The sequence below is a fragment of the Necator americanus genome, chromosome V (genome assembly GCF_031761385.1).
Source record: "Necator americanus strain Aroian chromosome V, whole genome shotgun sequence".
Lineage (NCBI taxonomy): Eukaryota > Metazoa > Nematoda > Chromadorea > Rhabditida > Ancylostomatidae > Necator > Necator americanus.
In genome coordinates, this window is record NC_087375.1 from 8,893,163 (window position 1) to 8,912,510 (window position 19,348).

Sequence of the window (19,348 nt, forward strand, 5' to 3'; positions counted from 1 at the left end):
GAGTGATCTGATCGAAATCTCGATGACTAGATCTATGTATTCAAACGAAAAAGAAACAACAAAGAAAAATCAATTCTAATGTTTAAATTTCTCCACAACCTCAACGGAATCAGGATACCTTTCTATTCCTCATTCTTTATCCCTCTTTTCTCTTTCCTCTCATTTCTCTTTTTGTACAGATGTGCATTTTTTAAAAGTTCATTTGCACTGTGGAACCTCGTGCAGAAATGAACTAGCAGCTGCAGTAAGACGAAAAAAGCGTACGGGCAGAAAAAAATAAATGAAATACTCTTGCAAATGCAGTAAAAACCTATTCCGGACCAATATTGTTTACATTACGATGAAAGTGCAGTGCATTTATGTGTCCGTTTCCCTGCCATCGATGGTCGTTCTTTGGATTCTGCCACTTTTTCAATTAAAACGTTTTTTTTTCTTTCTCCGTATACATCCAGTATTTACCATTTGAACTGGTGCACTTAGCACAAATTGAATTTCCCGTAGATGACATAAAGGAGATCCACTAGAGATAATGCGCATCGATTTCTGGAGTTTTCCGTAGAACATAGCATTTTTAGAGCTATTTTTATGCAGTTCCACTATTTTCTATCATACGTGCAATGATATGATAAGAAGATCGAATAACATAAAAATAACTAATTACTAGGGCCGCTGTAGCGCAGTCGGTTAGAGGTCCGTTGTGGCCACATGGTCGAGGGTTCGAAACCGCCCTAGTGCAGATCAAGCCCTTCATCCCTTTCGGGGTCGATAAATTGATACCAGACTCGTCTGGGAGGATAAAAACACTGACTTGATCATCGGTTGGCCCCCACAAGTCATTATATAGGCTAACACGCGCTCCAAAACCTCAACGATTACGAATTCCAGGAAAACGCGTTGGCGCATCCCAAGTGGATTGATACGCCAGTGACTTTATCCTTTATCCTTTTTAACTGATTTATTATATGACATATAACTAGACTCTTTGAAAGTACAAAGTTGCTATTTTAAGATTATTTTCATTTTGAATTTAGCGGAATGATAAGAGGTTCCTACCAGGCGTGCACGTGGTCCCTGGAATCACTATAGATCAACCAAGGTTTTCAACCCTACGAGGTCAAGGTGTTGCTACCAACTGCTGTCTGAAGGAGTAAAAACGCTTATTTAATACGTACGGGCGATGTAGCGCAGTCGGTTAGGGGTTGCGCTGTGGGGTACAGCATCATCGATCGGAGGTTCGATCCCGTCCCAGTGCCAACCATGCCTTTCATTCCTACGGGGTCGATGATTTGGTACCTGACTTGTCTGGGAGGATAAAAACATTGAATTGACACATCGGTTAGTCGATTTTAATAATAATTTAATTCCTAATGATTCTTTAATAATTTAATAGTTTAATATTTTTATGACTATATATTATATTGACTAGCTATATATAATATGACTTTTATGACTTTTAATACAATATATTATACGACTAGTCATATTTTTATGACTATATATCTTTATGATTTTTTATGAGATTTTTATTTTTTGACACCCTCCGATGATCCTGAATTGAAGTGAACGCGATGGCGGATCCAAAGCGGATTAACGCCAGACCCTTTGCCCTTTATTGCATATTTAATACATAGCTCAAACCCAGCAAGAACCAAAACAGCCAAAACAAGTGTTCAAAAACCTCGGACCACAAAATCGTACGTGTTTGTCATCCATAAGAGATCGGTCGACGACAAACCTTTTACATTTTTCCATTATTTTTCGCTGGGTTAAAACCACTGCAGATATCGTGAATTCCTTTAGAGGTCTTTCTTGTTCATTAAAAAAAAACTACAAGGTTAAGGAGTTATGGCGACATTTTTATTCAGTAAGAGACTAGAAAAATTGATCTAAAAAATTATTTATTGGAGAGATAAAAAAATTTCAATTAGAAAAATTCGTGTATCTCTCAAAAAAGAGTAAAATCTCTAGTTTCTCCTGTCGATTAAAACTAATCGAAATCCACAAATCCACGTACGGGAGGCATTATTTCAACAGTCAATTGTTTGTGTATGTATCGTACTACAATTTATGATTTATATGCATGATATATATACGGTAGAAAAAAAAAGACATCATGTGATGTAATGCACTGTACGATTTTATGTTACATAGTGAAGTAGAAGTAAATTGAGAATTTTATTTGAAAAAAGTCCATAAAACAGGAAAACCCTAATTAATTTCTATTCCACGCGCCTCCCTTGAGAAATCCATCATGAGAAGTAGTCTCGGCTCTAGGCGTTCCAAGAAAATACTCGCCGAGCTTAACGACTAAGCATCATAGCTGCAGAGAATTGCACCTGCAGGTGCGTGACACCTCGAGATAGTAATTTCCAGACTACTTCCGTCTAATTCCCCGTTAATATCATGCGTTCGAAGTTGAAAAGGCAGTTATACATCATTTTCAAAGCACTACTCGCTTTGCACTGAGCATAAATTATATAAAAAGGTAATCCTTTTGTTCTAGATTATCAGAAATAGATCTAAATGTCAGGTTTCCCGGTCTCCATACAGAAATGTAGTAGTGAAGAATTGGAAGGGATGTCAAACGAAAATTCAAATTTAAAAATTAGGAATTTTCGAAAAAATGAGAACAAATGAGCACCATATGATGGTGACCAGGAATAAAATGTTAGTTGGAAATTTGCGAGTGTCGATTCGATGAGCACAAATTAAAGTGGAAAACTCGGAATGGTGCACTTATGGAGGTTGTTCGCCGAAGTACGTAGTCGTAGTAGTTTTATGAGGCCGTGAGAAATAATATCATTAAAAATATTAAACTATTAAATTTAAAATATTGAAAAATCATTAGGAATTGAATTATTATTTAGGTCGGCTGACCGATGTGTCAATTCAGTGTTTTTGTCCTCTCAGACAAGTCTGGTACCAATTCATCGACCTCGTGGGGATGAAAGACTTGGTTGGCAGTGGGACGGAATCGAACCTCTGATCGATGATGCTGTAGCTAAAGCAGAACCTCTTACCGCCGCCTGTACGTATTAAATAAACGTTTTTATTCTTTCAGACAAGTCTGGTAGCAACACCTTGACTTTGCAGGGATGAAATCCTTGGAATATTGGTTGATATATAGTGATTCCGGGGACGATAGTGGACGCGTAGTAGCAACCTCTTACCACTGCGCTTAACCCGCAAAAATGAAAATAATTTTGAAAAAAATTAAATCGAAAAATTTTCAAAAAATTAATTTAAAAAGTATGAGAATTAAAGAAATCATGTATTAAAACATCACTGGTGTTTTATTTGACTAACTAATTTCATGTTGAACATATCATTAATCATATCTATTATTTTGTATTTGAATTATAGGAGTATTTAACATCATTCATATGATATACAGCCGAATGAATTACGGGGATTCGTTTTGGTTAGCCTTTCGATGGTAAAAAAAATCACCATCTCTAGGCTTAGAAAAACGGAAAATATACGTGGAATTTTTAGAATTTCGTGATGACTCACAGCTCTAAACACACTTTCACTATTCCGCAAAGAAAAATTATTTCCTCCAGTTCCGATCAAAAACATGATTTTCAGCATTTTCTGGTTTCCTGAAGACTCAATTGTAATTCCGAGAAAAAGCTCATCAAAATGCTTCGGAACATATCTAAAATCACATTACTAAAAAACTCTAGGATAATTAAGTTTTGCTTAATGAAAATAATCTAGGATGTACAGATGAAATCTCTGAGAAACAAAATAAAATAAGTAAATAAGAATAAAAAGTAAATTAAGAAAATGAAGAAAGAAATATAAAGATGTTCTCTCACACAAAGAAGTTATTGGGATTTGAGAAAAAAACATTCAACAAAACATTGAAAAAATCAATAGAAAATGAAAATAGAACTTCTAATCCGTCCTAAATTCTTGAAGTTATTGAATTCTTTCTTTTTTCTGCTGTAAATCTAAAAAAAATATCAAAACACAACAAAACAACACAAATAGAATCGTAACGTGTTTACGATAGCGTTGTTAGAAATTTCTAGAGGAAAAATGTCTTGTTTAATTACAATAATCGGTGCAGGTGAAAGCAGGAAGTATAAAGATAATCTTCTTTGTAGAGTTATAATTCGGATTTTAGTTACAAAAAATCTGTAGAAATCCAATTGTATCCATTAACTCGACTGTTACGAAATACAAAAAAGAATTCCGGTTCCAGGTACATTATTTGAATAAAGCGTTGGGCCTGCGGGGTGTTTTTTAGCGCACGAACTGTTTCCGAGGTCTGATCTCGTGTCCGGTACGTTTTTCCCTGCGAGGAAAATGCAAAGGAAATAAAATTACACCCTTTCCAACTGCGTTATCCAGTATTATCTGGCTGTTCTACTGACTGAAACTCGGTGCAATGGTACTTCGTTACAGGACCTAACCGCTTGTTGGGTAGATATTGGGTAGATATTTCCAATGCTAGAAGTGGATATCTATTTCCAATGCCTAATGCATTTATCCGTGGGAAATTTTCACTCGGTAGCCAAGTACCCATCTCAGACCAATTTATCCACCAGAATGGTTTATCCATTTGGACAAATGGTAAGGATATTGGATACGAGTACAAGATTTGCTGATCTTCGGAAAAATTAGGAAAAATTGAAAAATACACGAGAATGTGATGTAAGAAGTAATTGATGGAAAATTTCTTCTCCTACGAAGGCATAGTTGGAAGAATACTGTATTTTATTCTGTTTTCATTTAAACTTACTGTATGCATTTTGTATTTATTCTATTCTACTTATGCATTTTGTATTTATTTTATTCTACTTAATTATTACTACTTTGTAAACTATAATAAGGAGCAATTATGTATACTTAGAAGAACAAAAGGAGAGAAATTCGAAAAGGTCCGGTATCTATTAGATTAACCACGAAAATGAATCGAATAATCACTTCTAACCACCCGTTTCCGAACAGGTCCCACATTCGAACATTCGAAAATTTTTCTGAGATTCTCAAATGAACATGTCACTGCAAATCAATCTAATGCAACGGAAATTTTCTTTACATTTCACATTAACGTTAATTTTAATGAAGGAGATAAAGTTCCTATAGTAGTCAAATTATCCTTCCAAGGCAAAAATCAGTGTCTTTTAAAAAATTATACTATTTAATCAATGATCTGTTGTGATCAAAGCAAAGAGAACAGGTCCATAAAGCTGAAAGTAAGCTTCAATAAGAATTTTGCAGTACTGAAGAAATTATGTACGTGATTGAACACTTGAACTCGTAAAACCTAAATGTTTAGCACGGTGAATTAAAGTGCTCTAAAGATAATAAGCGCTCAAATATAGTTAAAGGCATCACCCCACGAATCTGAGGTGGTGCAGATTTCAGGTGGAGTATTCGCATACGGGATCGTAGTTTATTGAGAGGGATGTGGTTCCGTCCATGATTCTTCCTAATTTCCTGAAAAAAGGCCTGGAAGATGCGGCGCGTGCACAAGGCAAGCGCGCTCCAATCGAACTCTTTCTAGGAAGTAGCGCGCTGGAGCGCTTGAGGTCGTGCAGTTTTTTACGGCAATTAGGAAGAAATGGACCGAATCACCCTGTTCTCCATAATCTACGACTCCGTATAGGCGTAACTCACCTGAAACCTGCACCACCTCAGATTCGTGGGATGATGCCTTTAAGATAATGTCACCTATTCAATGTTAGTTAATTCTTTTCTTGAATTACCCTTCAGTACATATACATTAGAAGTTTGGTTTTTGTATGTTTGTATGGGAACAAAAAAAAATGTCTGGTTCCTCTTTTTTTGAACAATTCGAGGAGTTTGCTCGAATCTCTCACGCAAATATCATTCAATACAGAGAATAGTTCTAGACAGGACTAGGAGACAAATTTCCTATTCCCACAATAAGCTGTCGACGAAATCTTTCCAGGAGCAATAAGCGAATATAATTCTGCGGTGTGAATATAATTAAGTTGTTCGAAAATTGCTCTAAAATCTATCGAACGCGATTTTATACGTTTCGCTGTAAATTCCGAATCAAAAAAGCAGAGATAAAATTTATTGGAACAAGAAATCGTTCCATAATAGGTCGTTTCGGGATCAGACAGAAACGGCCTCTTAGCTTCAGAAACCAAAGAACTCAGGGAAATTCGGTCGAAATAGCACTAGACATTTAGAAATGTTTTATTCACTGATCGAGTACCTCGAAAAAAATAATTTTACGGAATCTTGCCCTAAAAATTCGGAATTATTCGGAAGGGTAGAAGGTGAAAAAATTACTAAGAATCCATGACGGTAAGAACAGACGTTTCGTAGATATTTTGCATTTTCATTTAAAAGAAAAGAATAACAAGTAAACAAGTTGCGAAGTAGTCCCGATTGGAGTTGATTTAGCAATGGTCTCTCCTGAAATATGCATGTGATTCTGAGCATTTTAGCGTTCATACGCGAGTAAAAAACTATCCCCAGCTACTACCGTAATAGCAAGGAAAGAGCAGAGATCTAGGTGTTGAGGGGTCTCGGAACGAAAAAAAAAGTTTCCTTCATGTGTCCACAATTGCTGCAATTATTTGTACGGGGTTTATAGGTATCTTATTCGATTTTTAATTAATTTCAATTAATTTTAATTTACTTTAATTTTTTAAAATTAATTTAATTTAATTTGTTTTATCCACTTAGGCAAATTAACTCCAGCATTTCGTACTAATTCTTAGTGCTTTTATTTTTCCTCATTTAATTTTTCTAGTGTGGCTCATTGTAACAACAACAACTCAACAATATGCGCAGTACTCTTTCAACTGTAACGAGTCCTAGAAGTCTCGTGGTAAATCTATGAAACTATTAATTTAGCAAACGAGCAGTTCAATTCAAAAGAAAACATGATAGGAGAAAAGTTCTAGGTGAGAAAAGTCAGAAAAGAAAAATCTTCAAAAAATCATTCAAAACGTTATGAAGAATTCGAATCGTAATGATTCATGTACATAAAGAAATATGATAGCTGATGAGAATTTGTTTATAGCCGCTTTTGTCGCAAAAAAACGTGAGCGCAGATGCAAGTTTATCTAAATGGAGTAAACATAGGAAGAAAAAAGGTGAAAAATTACCATGATTTACTGTGATGTCACACATATGTATGTAAAATTGTTCATAGGCCACGTGTAATTCATTTAGTTCTCCTACAAAGTGCGAAGTCTTCCTCTACAATAAATAAGTAAACAATAAACAGAAAAAACGTCGGGCAAGCGGAAGAGAGTGAGAGAAGAGAATCTAGTACGTCGTATAGATGCGTCGTCTCAACGTCGTCTAGATTTCTACGACTGCGGGATCGAAGAGGACGTAAACTCTGGGTCATAAGTGCTCACGCACCTACGGAAACTACTAAGAAAATGGTATTATCCAACGGAGCGCACGTCGGACAACGGTGACTTGTGCGAACAGACGGGCCTCATCATCGCTTCCACATTTAAAAGGAATCAGCGACGCCATCAGCTCACGTGGCAGGGGTCAACCCTTTTAACGCCTGAAGAGCAGCGCAAGATAAGATGTGGACTCTTAAGCTTCAGCTCGTCTACGTTTTGGCGAGGAACATTCCTCAGTCAGATATCCGAAAATCTAGAGCTGTTTGGGACGTCGCGTTCGACTCTCGCCACCGTCCAGTTCTTTTCAGCCTCACGGTTCCACAAGGGAAACCGAGGAGTTCTTTGTCTATTCATTTTGGAGTACGGATCAGAAAGAAGCTTAGCGATGCGGATTCCTTCACAAAGTGCATATAGGACGCTGAAAGGGAAACGCTCCCAGTTCTATTGCCGCGGAAGAAGTTTGCCTTTGCATCTGCGGAAACAAAATCCACGTACAATTCTGTATGTGCCTAGTGACTGCTGGTGAGTGCTGGTGACTTCAACCAGGAAAAGCGTCTTAGAAGTAAACAAATGCAACTGCAACAAGACCGCGATAACGAGTGGACGTCAAGAGCGATGGAGTTTGAGAAGGCGTGGGAGGACAGGAACCCGCGGAAAGCCTATGCTCTACTAAAACAGTATAGCGGCAAAATGAAAAGATGTTCTCCAGTCCTCAACACTGCCAATGGAGTAGCTGTCGGTGAAGCAACCCTTCCAATTTGGAGGGAACACTTCAAGACCTTGCTGAACCGGCTAGCACCGTCAGCTCCTGAACTCGAGCACGTTCATAGACCGACATATGCGGTTAACGAGGAGCCACCGACCGAGTCGGAAGTTCTAGTCTGTGTTCAAAAAATTAAGAATAGAAAATCTGGTGGAAACGATGGGATTAGCGCAAAAATGCTAGAATATCTTCCTCCGTCTGGGATTCGTGAGATGACAATGATCATCCGTTCAATATGGATAGACGAAAGGATACTTGATTCGTGGAGACACGCTATCATAATTCCCCTCCACAAGAAATTATCCGTCACGGACACTAGGAAATATCGAGGAATCTCTTTGCTGCGTGTTATGTACAAGGTATTGGAGCGCATTTTCCTGGAGAGACTCATTAAACATCACGAAGAAACAACGCGCGACGAGCAAGCTGGCTTTCGTCCTGGCTGATCTACGATTGACCAGGTGTTCATCGTCAGGAGAGTGATCGAAATCTGGCAGCGGTATTCGAAGCCAATGCAACTAGCCTTTCTGGACTTTGAAGCCGCGTTCGACTCTCCTCTCCCGAGGCCGTCTTCTCAACGCTCTCCGCGCCGATGGAGTTCCTGGAAAGTTCGTCGCTTGCTTAATGACATGAGTCAACTAACAACTGCTGCAGTTCGAACACCAGCCGGATAAACAACACCGTTTGAAGTGGTAACTGGAGTAAGACAAGGGGCAGTGGCGGGACCCTTCCTGTTCAATTTCGCCATCGACGACATTATGCGAAGAACAGTGTCCTGCCGACATTGTCTTAGCACCATCAGGGTGCCCCTTGACTGACCTCGAGTACGCCGACGATGGTGTTATATTCGCGGAAAGCAGTACGAAACTTCAACATGTTGCCGACCTTGTATCGAAGCTGGCTGCAGCCTATGGACTACGTCTACGCCCTGATAAATGCAGGCAGATGTGGATCTCTTCGAGACCACGAACAGGAATCAGGATCAACTGATAGAACTCGTCGATGAGTTCTGTCACCTGGGCTGTACGCTGAAGAACAACGGTAGCTACGAGAGAGATGTTCAGCAAAGATGCGCTAAGGCCACTTCTGCATTTAAATCCTTAACGAAATGCTTGTGGTCGACCCTCATCACCAACGAAGTCAAGCTGCGACTCTACCTATCCGCAATTCGCCCCATCATGATGTACGGATCGAAGACTTGGGCAGCACCATCAAGGGTTATAGAGAGGCTTGACTGCACGGAACGAAAGCTGCTTAGACTGCTACTTGGCTGTTTGGATGTTTCGATCCATCCACTGTGCCGTTACAGCGGACCTCTTTTCTACTGCGCTATACCCACCACATCTATGGTGCTACTTTACCTATCTCCTCCTTAAGTTTTGCAGCGCAGTAAATTCTATCAATTAGTTATTTGAATCCTTATTTCAAAAAGCAGACGGGTGCCTTGTAGGTCATAAGTCATGCGATAAATCGGAAGAGTTGGAGTACGCATCTCAGCGAGCCTACAAATGGACCTTCGATTGTTTTGTGAGATCTTAAAACCTCGACTAGAGTTAAAGGCAGCGCACCAAAAATTGACGACAGCGGAGTGCCCCAAGGAAGAGATAAGTTTGGGCCACAGATTAAGAATAAGAGCACGAAGGCGCTCAACTCTTAATCTACAGTCTCTAGTCGTCCTAAAAAAACCGCGGAAAACGGCTCTCGTGTTCAAATTTTCGTACAAGACACCTCACAACGCACCAAACCTGCACACGTACAATGTCCGTGACTTTCTAGTACCATTCTTCGCTACAGTACGTGATGGTGCCACCTCGATTTTAACCGCTAACTACACCGCGTCTTCCTCGAGCGCAGCCACTTACGCAAATGAACCGTGCTTCATTTGCTTTTGACACGACTACATCTAAATAAAATACATAAAGTCACTGGCGTATCAATCCACTTGGGATGCGCCAACGCGTTTTACTGGAATTCGCAAACGTTGAGGTTTTGGAACGCGTGTGGGCAGCCGATGGTCAAGTCAGTGTTTTTATCCTCCCAGACAAGACTGGTACCAATTTATCGACCCCAGGGGATGAAAGGCTTGGTTTGCACTAGGGCGGTTTCGAACCCTCGGTCGTGTGGCTACGACGGACCTCTAAACGACAGCGCCACACCCGTCCCCACATCTAAATTATAGTGCACAAATATATATCCCAATTGGTAGCAGGTATTAGCATTCAATGAAATCCTACCCATTCGTCTGTCATTCTTTTTCTCTCAGGACAAGGATATCATGGATGAAGTAGGACTTTTCAATTTGTTCATTTAAAAACACACATAAATGTGCCATAAACAAGAACAAGAAAGGACTGATAACACCAGAATCTCACCTGAATTTCGTAGAGCACAGTTGAGCTCCTTTTTACCTTCGCTTCAGTTCTTTCAGTGCAATGGTAGGAATTTTTCCGGAAAAGCGGAGAAGCAGGTCCCGGCTACTATAGAGACAGATTCTTCGTGGATGATATGTGGACGTGCTGTGCATTACGTTATGATGAGTTACTAAATAAGTGACTAGTGAGTCATTCAATCACAGCTTCTCACAGCTTTTAAAAGATAACCAAGCAAGGATTAGCAGAAAGCTTGGCTTAATCAAGCAAGGATTAGCAGAAAGCTTTGCTTTTCGTTGCTGGCGGACGTTTAGCCGCTTATGAAAAGCGCTTGTGTGTAGTGGTTTTTCTTGCGCTTTACAAATTGTCGACTATCCAGAATCCATGGATAGATACGCACTTGAGAAAATTGAGGATTTTTAGGAAATAGTTACGCACGTTTAGTCAGGACCACATGACTTGAGCGCTCAGCGCAGTTGGGTAAGCGGACGTGCACGAAGCGGCGCGGTGAACTATTGGCTATCTTATCACATTGAGACACCATAGGCGAGGATTCAGCGGAATACGTGTTCAAGGTCTGGATCTCTTTCCTGGTGGTCTTGTGGATCCTTAGTAAAGTAAAAAGCAGTGGAATCCCATTCATGAAGAGCTGCGCTGGCCCTGCGGCTAAAAGTTGAGCTATGGATTTCTCTGGCCAGACCGTAACCGTTCATGAAGTTACAGTAGAATCGCTAATTTTTCGACAGAAGACGAAAAAAGTTTAGTGACTCTACCGTATTTCTTGTCCAGTTAGATAAGGATTTTTAAATTATTCCAATATTTTGTTTCTACAAGAACGCTTATGATCGAGTTGGGACCCCCGGTTTGCTGCGCTCATCTCTGTACTCTCCGATTCACCCACAACTGCTAACTGTACATACAAATTCTACTGATTATTATGTGCTTACTTTACTGAGAAATATTACTGAGAAAAAAAGATGGAAAAGTAATAAGAGTAAGGAAAAAAATAAAAAGGATAAAGCCACTGGCGTATCAATCCAGTTGGGATGCGCCAACGCGTTTTACTTGAATTCGTGATCGTTGAGGTTTTGGAACGCGTGTTGGCCTATATAATGACTTGTGGGGGCCAGCCGATGATCAGGTCAGTGTTTTTATCCTCCCAGACAAGTCTGGTACCAATTTATCGACTCCGCAGGAATGAAAGGCTTGGTGAGCACTAGGGCGGATTCGAACCCTCGACCGTGTGGTTACAACGGACCTCTAACCGACTGCGCCACACCCGCCCCGGAAAAAAATAATATTAATAAAAATGCTGCTATAAGGAACTAGACAGCTGTTTAGAACGATTTAAAACGTTCTAGTCCATGTTTTGGAAAAATTAAGGAGTTCTTGGTCGCGAATTCACCTTGAAAGTGAAGAATTTCTTTTTCTTGTATGGTTTTCCGTTCTGCTGCTCCTTGAATTTGCTTAGAGGAGAAAATGAGAAAATCAATAATTATAAAGGCTAATTAATGAGAAAATAAACAACAAAAAGCACAAGATTTTCATTATGCCTCTCTATTCTATACTTTGATCAATACTATGGGGATCACGGGTCCCGAGGAGAATTCATGAACTCTTTTAGCAGTAGTCTAATTATCCGTAAGTGATCTCGCTAATGAACTGATAAACAACGAGAGAGAAGAAAACACCTTAGGTCAGAAATCACCTCCGTTTCCTTCGTCTCTCGATCCATTCCGCATAAATACAATCAAAAGAAGGGAGGAGATTGAGAAGTGAAAGGTGAAAAAAAGAAACATTTCACTGAGAGGCCGCGTAACGACACTTGAAGAAAATCTCTGAAAATCTGATGAATGTAGCAGATAGAGAAGAACGCCTACGTTGCGTCAATTTCAAAGAAACTCGACGACAGCTCATGGAAAACTGCTTAAACTACTTAGAAAAAGAAACTAGTTTTCATTTGAGGAAAAAAAGATTAGAAAGTTTGTTGAATAAGCAATTGGGCCTTTCGAAAAACGACGACTGAATAAATTGATTGGATCGAATTAAAGTGAGGTCTTGTCCTTAGCTCTTTCTGATTTTTTTTCTTTTGATCACAGCATAAAGAACATATTCAGCGAAGACAAATATACGATTACAAAAAAACTAACTAAATTATTAGTTGTGGAAAGAATTGGGTTTAGAAACTTTCAGGTGAGTCAGAGAAGGTGTATGACCTGATAATTGCAATCGATTTCAATTTTTTCACTCTCTGAGGAAGACCACTTTGCAAAAAATAATAATGTATAATAATAATGACATGATAAAATTATAATAATATAATAATATAACAATATAATTATAATTATAATAATCAAAATAATGAATAATAATAATATAATAATAATAAATTATAATTATAATATAATTATAATTATAAAATCTAATCTAACAAAATCACGAAAACCTTGTGTTTGACTTGACTTAAAAAAAGCAATCATTTCTTCCTCAGACCTAATGAGAGCCCGATATGGCAAAATTCTAACTTTTTCCCACTTCCTATGACCATATTCAGTGTTTTTGCCCCTGGTGAGCGAGGATAACCTCGTCAAAGTTGCAAATGCACCTGCGCACGTCGTTTTGCTTATTTGGAACAAGTTCATTGATGCATCCCAGCACTGAATGCTTAGGACAAGTTTTTTTTTTACCGAAGTTGACCACAATCTAAGGTAACAAAAAATATTTGAGAGTTAATTTCAATTTTTTTAAAAGCATTTTTCATTAATGAGAGTTGAGATCGAAGTGGGACCCTTGTATGCTGTGCTCATCTTTGTACTTTCTGAGTTACCCACAACTGCTAGCTTCAGGTTGCTCTACTGTACATAGAAATTCTACTTTAATTCTTTTTCATTATGAGCTATGAGTTTAATGAGATCATGAATTCAGGTGAAAGTCGACCATGGAAAAAATTGGGACCTTTTATAACCCTGCAAAAATTATGATTTTATGAAAATATGATGAAGGTGGGCCTGCTTATTCTACCTATTTTGCAGGAATATTTTATTCTGACTCGTGCTAACAACTCGCATCTCTGGTTTCTCTAAAACGTTAGACGGATGGGACGGGTTCCGTGTGGATATTTGGACTAATAGGTCGTGTTTAGTAAGGTGAACACTGAGCATCTTACAGTATGGGCTACGCAGCCCGGCGGTTCTCCTCGGAATCATCTTCACAAGCGCTTGTGCGATCGCATGTTGTTCTGCATGTGATCCATTTGATCGAGAACATCATAAAGGTCCCGTACTCGGGTTCCCGACAAAGTTCGAGTATCCCTGACAGCCTCTTCCCCTAGAAACTGTTCGGAAACAGCAGGATTGATAAACTCAAATTCTGTCCAATTCAGTACTGGCAGATGGGACCCCGTAGTGCTGAACTGCTGAACGATGCCAGATCAAGGCAAACAAGGCCATCACTCTGTTCCCATTATGGAAGGGACCCACTGTTGATGTCACGCCTTCTGATCCGACTGAGGTAGGTCAGCCGAGGGTTCAGCGGAATAAATTAGGACAAAATAGTAGAATATAACAAAATAATAATGAAATATAATAAAATAAGAGGAATAGATGTGGATTCCTCTACGGGATAGTGCTGTGGATCAATAATGGGTGAAAAAACATCGAGTGAACCTCATCCATGAAGAGTTGGATTAATCATGTTGCTAAGAGTTCGGTTATGCCTTCCTCTTGCGAAAATTATCATTAAATTATTTTTAAATTACTCCTAGGTTTATTTTATTATTTTTTTTTTTTTTTTTTTTTTTTTTTATTATTATTATTATTATTATTATTATTATTATTATTATTATTATTATTATTATTATTATTATTATTATTATTATTATTATTATTATTATTATTATTATTATTATTATTATTAAATCATTCCTAGGTTTTTTCTGTACGAAATCACATCAGCCTCAAATCATTCGTTTTTCTATTTTCTACGGGGTTTTATGACCTCAAGGTAGAACTTTTAAATTTTATCAGGCTTTAGATAGCTAAATTAATTAATTATCAATAGAACACAGAGGCGATGAAAAATGAGTACGACATGGAGAGTTCAATGAACTTGCTCTACGTCTGTATTTACAATGAAATCTGATATTGACGCTAAAGGTTTTATGCTTGTGGGAAAGTCAAACGAAACTAGCATTTACCACTTTTTCTCTGGGAATCGGATAAGGACGGCAGCGATTTCGACGATGATTTGACATTCAGACGAGAACTCTTGATTAGGGAGAACAAATAAGGATTCATTTAGTGGAGAACAGGAGATGTAAGTGGATGGAAAAAAAAACTACTACTGGGATAAGGAAATTTCGCTGTTTTTGGCCATTTGGCATGATTTCGTTTCTACGGTTTCTTTTTATGTTTCTATTTTTGCTTTTTCATTGTTGTTTGTTATTGATTTTTTACTGCTTTCCATAAGTTCCATAAAGTTTTCGTGGATCTATACTACTGCCTTTTGAAACAAGCAAAAACAAACAAAATAGGTAGAAATAGAAAATAAAAAGAGAAACAATATTTTCAAATTTTCCCATGCATTTATGTGCTAAAAAATTAACCCAGTATGCCTGAAAAAGAGCGCACTAAACCAGAACGGAGCTCGTTTTTAGGTTAAAACCCATTTCTTCCGTCTACGGGATTCTAATATATTTGTGTTTTTATTTCAACTAAATGTACGTCAACAAGGACGGAAAAAAAACCGTGTCGGAATCGAAGCACGGTTTTTGCTGGATTTTTAGAAGTGTAAAGAGTAGCACTGATAGCAGTTAGTGAAGCGAAATCAAGTTGTTCCCCTCTGACAGAAGCTGAAAAGGTCCTCTGGCGAGATCTGTTCCCCCGATCCAGAGCGAATCCACCAAGTTCTATTGGAGATACTTCTTCAATCCACCCAATTATCTAATCGGCCATCGGCATGCTTCCAATTAACGGCAAATCGAGGACACCCTCTGGTTTCTCCAATGGTTTATCGCAAAGATGAGACATTTCCATGGGTAATACGATGAGAAATTTCCACCATTCTATTTCAAACTGTAGTCGGCGGAAAAATTCTTTTTACGAATGCGTGGTCGATTGAAGTAATGTGAAAAGAAAAGGGAGTGAGTGTGTTGAGCAAAAAAATAATGCACGCAGCGCAGCAGACGCGTCGCGGTCCTCAGGACCATAGTTCTGGCATTGACTATGCAGCGAAGGTTACTACGCATTATTGTATTTCTGTTTTCATGTTATTATATTTTATTATATTTTGCATATTTGACCTTATATATAATACACTAAATAAACAAATAAATATAAAAAGGAAAAAATAAAATAAATGATAAATATAGAATAAATGCATTATAGTATATAAAGTTGGCATAAAGCTTTGTTTTTAAATTTTACTTTTTTTTTTCTTTCGAAGTTGATAAGCCTAAGAATAATGAAGTATTCTAGGAACGAATACATAACACATTCGAGAACGGATTTGACATTTGACACATTTATTGTTGCCCGTGGACGCTGGATTATGATATCACCTATATTTACGGGAACACTTTAGCAGAACGTATGCCCTTTCAGGAATATGCTTCCAGCTGTAATCCACTTAAATCACTCTCTCCCTCATTAATGGAGTGAATGATGTCAGTCACGTCATAGATTACTTGTGCTATGAAGTATAAACGGTGCATTCGATAATATCTCGTAATCGTCGTTGAAACACGAAAGAACTGATATTGTTAGTTTAGGTTCTTCGCGGAATTTAACAGTAATCAAACAACGGTTTGTGAATAATGAAGAAGAATAGAAAAAATAGATTGTGGATTTTCTATGGATTAATGAATTAGGATTAGTTAAATTTTAAAAAATCAAATCAAATTAAACTCAAAAAAGAGAGAATAATCGATTTCAAGCCTTAGTCTATCGAACAATAAACTTTAAACAAAAATGAAACGATTACCACTTCGATCTGCCCGTTGAAATGTTGGAATACAATAACAGATCTTTGTCCAAACAAAAAAAAAATGATCTCAAGTAATCTCTTTCAGAAAAAGTGCCTTAATACGTGGTGAAATGATGTAAAATATGGTTTTCCCTGAGACTAAGGTCACTTTAAATTATTTATATGATCTTCACACACAAAAACTACAGCATACATGAATCTCAATGATATTGGATTATAGTTATACAGGGATAGAAGGAAATGTAATGGCCGAAAATGGAAGCTCTGGTTCTGAGGTGGCGAAAGAGGACCTGAGGACGGTCGGCGTGGATAGGCAGTCCAGAAGAGGTTCGAATGGATTGATTCTGTGCAAGCTCTCGGATAAAATCAAGAAGGTTGAGCATGCTATGCTCAAGGACGGCACAACTCGGCAAAGATTTGAGGAATCGCATCAGGCGATAATATCAGGCCGCCGATTAAGCCAAGTAAGTGAAGAAGGCAGCGAGAAAATTCTAAAAGAAGATAAGCTCGAGAAAAGGCGTAACCTCCGAAAAGTCAGTGAATTGAATCTACTGACTTCTTCTTCTTTCCCAGAAAAAAAAGGTATTACCAGAACCAGAGAAAAATTAGAGAATTAAATAAGAATCATAAGCAACCACATTTGCTGGGTAACGAGAACAAAAATCAAATTCTAAAAATTTCTAACATAAGATTTTTAAGTGAAACAACGGTGAAGGAGGTTCAACTCATAGAGCTTCCAAAAAATTATACGATTTCAAGATAAAAGAGATATTTTTAGCGAATAGTTCTCTATAGCATTATATGTATAGTACTTGTTCTTTTCTGACATTTTTGAGAACGTAATTCCAGATTAACATTACTAAACGAAAAAGTCCTTAATAACAAAAAAAATGTGTGAGAAACTTTTCTAAAGGTTTTCTGAACGTTTCAGTTTTTGGAAGATCCACCTCAGAAATTTGGATTGTCAACGTCAAATTTTTCAGAAAAATGAACTCAAATAAAAATCGGTGATACATCTTTAAGAGCTTTGAGCTATGAAGCTTTGAGCTGGCAAGAGCTTTTTTCTGCTTTTTTTCTTTGTATAGAAAAAGTAGTATCTAAATTATGCTTATAGCATTTATAGGAATTATTATATTGATAGAAATTCACAGAACATAAACATAAGAAGAAAGTCTAAGTATATAAGAACTATTATATAGTATTGTCTATAATATCAAAGGGTATCTAATTTCAGTTTCGTTTTTTTTTAATTAAGCATTGAATAACTAAAAGATGAATCATTTTCTGAGAATTCAAAAGAGTAGCATTTTTTATCTCTGCTGACGACGAGTAAAAATAAAACCAACAACATCTAGAGCAGTTTAGAAAATTACTGATGTCGCTATGTATAATCATTCTACGCTTGATCGTGGATTTTCTATCAAAATTTACGCTGACTTCATTAAACTCCAGGGTTTCCTTATTCTGCGTACAGGAATGAAAGTATATGACGTATGCCATTCACAGTAATCAAGCAGATAATTATCCCATGAGAATCGTTGATTAAGGTGTGGGGATATTCAAATAACTACTGAAAAAAATACAGCAGGAAAATATCATAAGGAGGGGAAAAAACGTTTGAATTAAACTAAACTAGCCTTAAATTTGAATTGAAATAATTTGTCCACATTTCGTAATTGAAACAAAATAAATACAGACGTAAATTGAATCCTCAGCTTGTACTATGAAAATAAAGAGCTAGCTGTACTTTGCTTTCAGGATATACTATGAGTCATCCTCAACGGTTTTATTAATTATACACAGAAAATTCTCCTACACTAAGGGAACTATTCAAATTTATGAAATTAATTTCACTAACATCTAAAATAAAAAATCTAAGCTATGGCTTCCACATCCTTAATTTTTACTTATCTCTCTTAATACTTTTCCTTCGAATTAAAGGATAATTCGAAAGAATTCTAAATTCAAGTCAAACAAAACCAAAATGCATAAGGAGGATCCAGAGATCAATTTAAATAATAAATTCTTTCTTTGAAAAATAACACATAGACCTAAAAAGTTGGAAACTAAAAAATCTAGGACTTTTATTTTAATTTTTTAGAAATTTAGAAAATTTTGGGGAAAATGAAGAATCTACCGATGTCTTCAGAGATTCGTGACAATTTTAAACTCCAGCACGTAAAAATGATACTGCAGAACAGTAACGTAGTTTTACCATATATTTGCGGTTGCAGGAAATCCCAGAAAAAAAGAAGAATTTTTTTTGTAAACTGGAATATTTATGGAATAGCTGGAAAAATTTATATTTTAAGTAAGAGATATGGAGCTTTGAAATGTCGGCGGGGGTTAGTTTGTAGATAGGGAACGAAGAAGACAAAAATGATGAACAACAAGGAAGTGTACGGATGAATGCTTCGCAATACGAATCGTAGCTTTCGTGGCTTTATTTTTTCAATGAAAAAAAACAAACAAACAAACAACCCAGTATTCAGCAGATGCTTTGCCCGGAAATCTCTACAAAAACATGCAAGGTTTCCATGTCAACGGCGGATTGCGTTTGTCGTACTTGACTCATACTGACTTGACTGGCGTACGCTAATCTTTGATGCAAAAAACCAAGGATTGCAACCGCATTTGGAATACGATGCAAGTAAAAGCAAAATGAGAGCAATACATGATTGTCCCAAAAATAACGCATGTCACGTGGTGGAGTTATCAGAAAAAAGAGGAACTCGAAGAATTGGAAGGGATCTTTTTTTATAAAAGCAATACATCTTTAGACTTTAGTGGTTCTCCTTCCCCGGAGCAAACCAAAGCTCGGGAGGTTTTTTACTCTCACGTACGGAATCAATTTTTTATTCGATACAGACTACAAAATA

At 37.4% G+C, this 19,348-nt stretch overlaps 3 protein-coding genes across 3 annotated transcripts; all 3 read left to right on the forward strand.

Annotated features, from left to right (window-relative positions):
• Positions 1-7,925: 7,925 nt before the first annotated feature.
• Positions 7,926-8,564, forward strand: RB195_013321 (uncharacterized protein; the record flags this gene model as incomplete). The annotated part of the gene is made up of 1 exon (XM_064203083.1): positions 7,926-8,564. One exon carries the CDS (start codon positions 7,926-7,928, stop codon positions 8,562-8,564), a length of 639 nt encoding a protein of 212 aa, XP_064058964.1.
• A 489-nt stretch (positions 8,565-9,053) lies between these two features.
• On the forward strand, positions 9,054-9,494 carry RB195_013322 (uncharacterized protein; the record flags this gene model as incomplete). Its single annotated transcript, XM_064203084.1, has 1 exon — positions 9,054-9,494. The coding sequence occupies one exon, from the start codon at positions 9,054-9,056 to the stop codon at positions 9,492-9,494; it is 441 nt and encodes a 146-aa protein (XP_064058965.1).
• Positions 9,495-16,672: 7,178 nt separating this feature from the next.
• RB195_013323 (uncharacterized protein) lies at positions 16,673-17,086 on the forward strand (the record flags this gene model as incomplete). Its single annotated transcript, XM_064203085.1, has 1 exon — positions 16,673-17,086. The coding sequence occupies one exon, from the start codon at positions 16,673-16,675 to the stop codon at positions 17,084-17,086; it is 414 nt and encodes a 137-aa protein (XP_064058966.1).
• Positions 17,087-19,348: the final 2,262 nt, after the last annotated feature.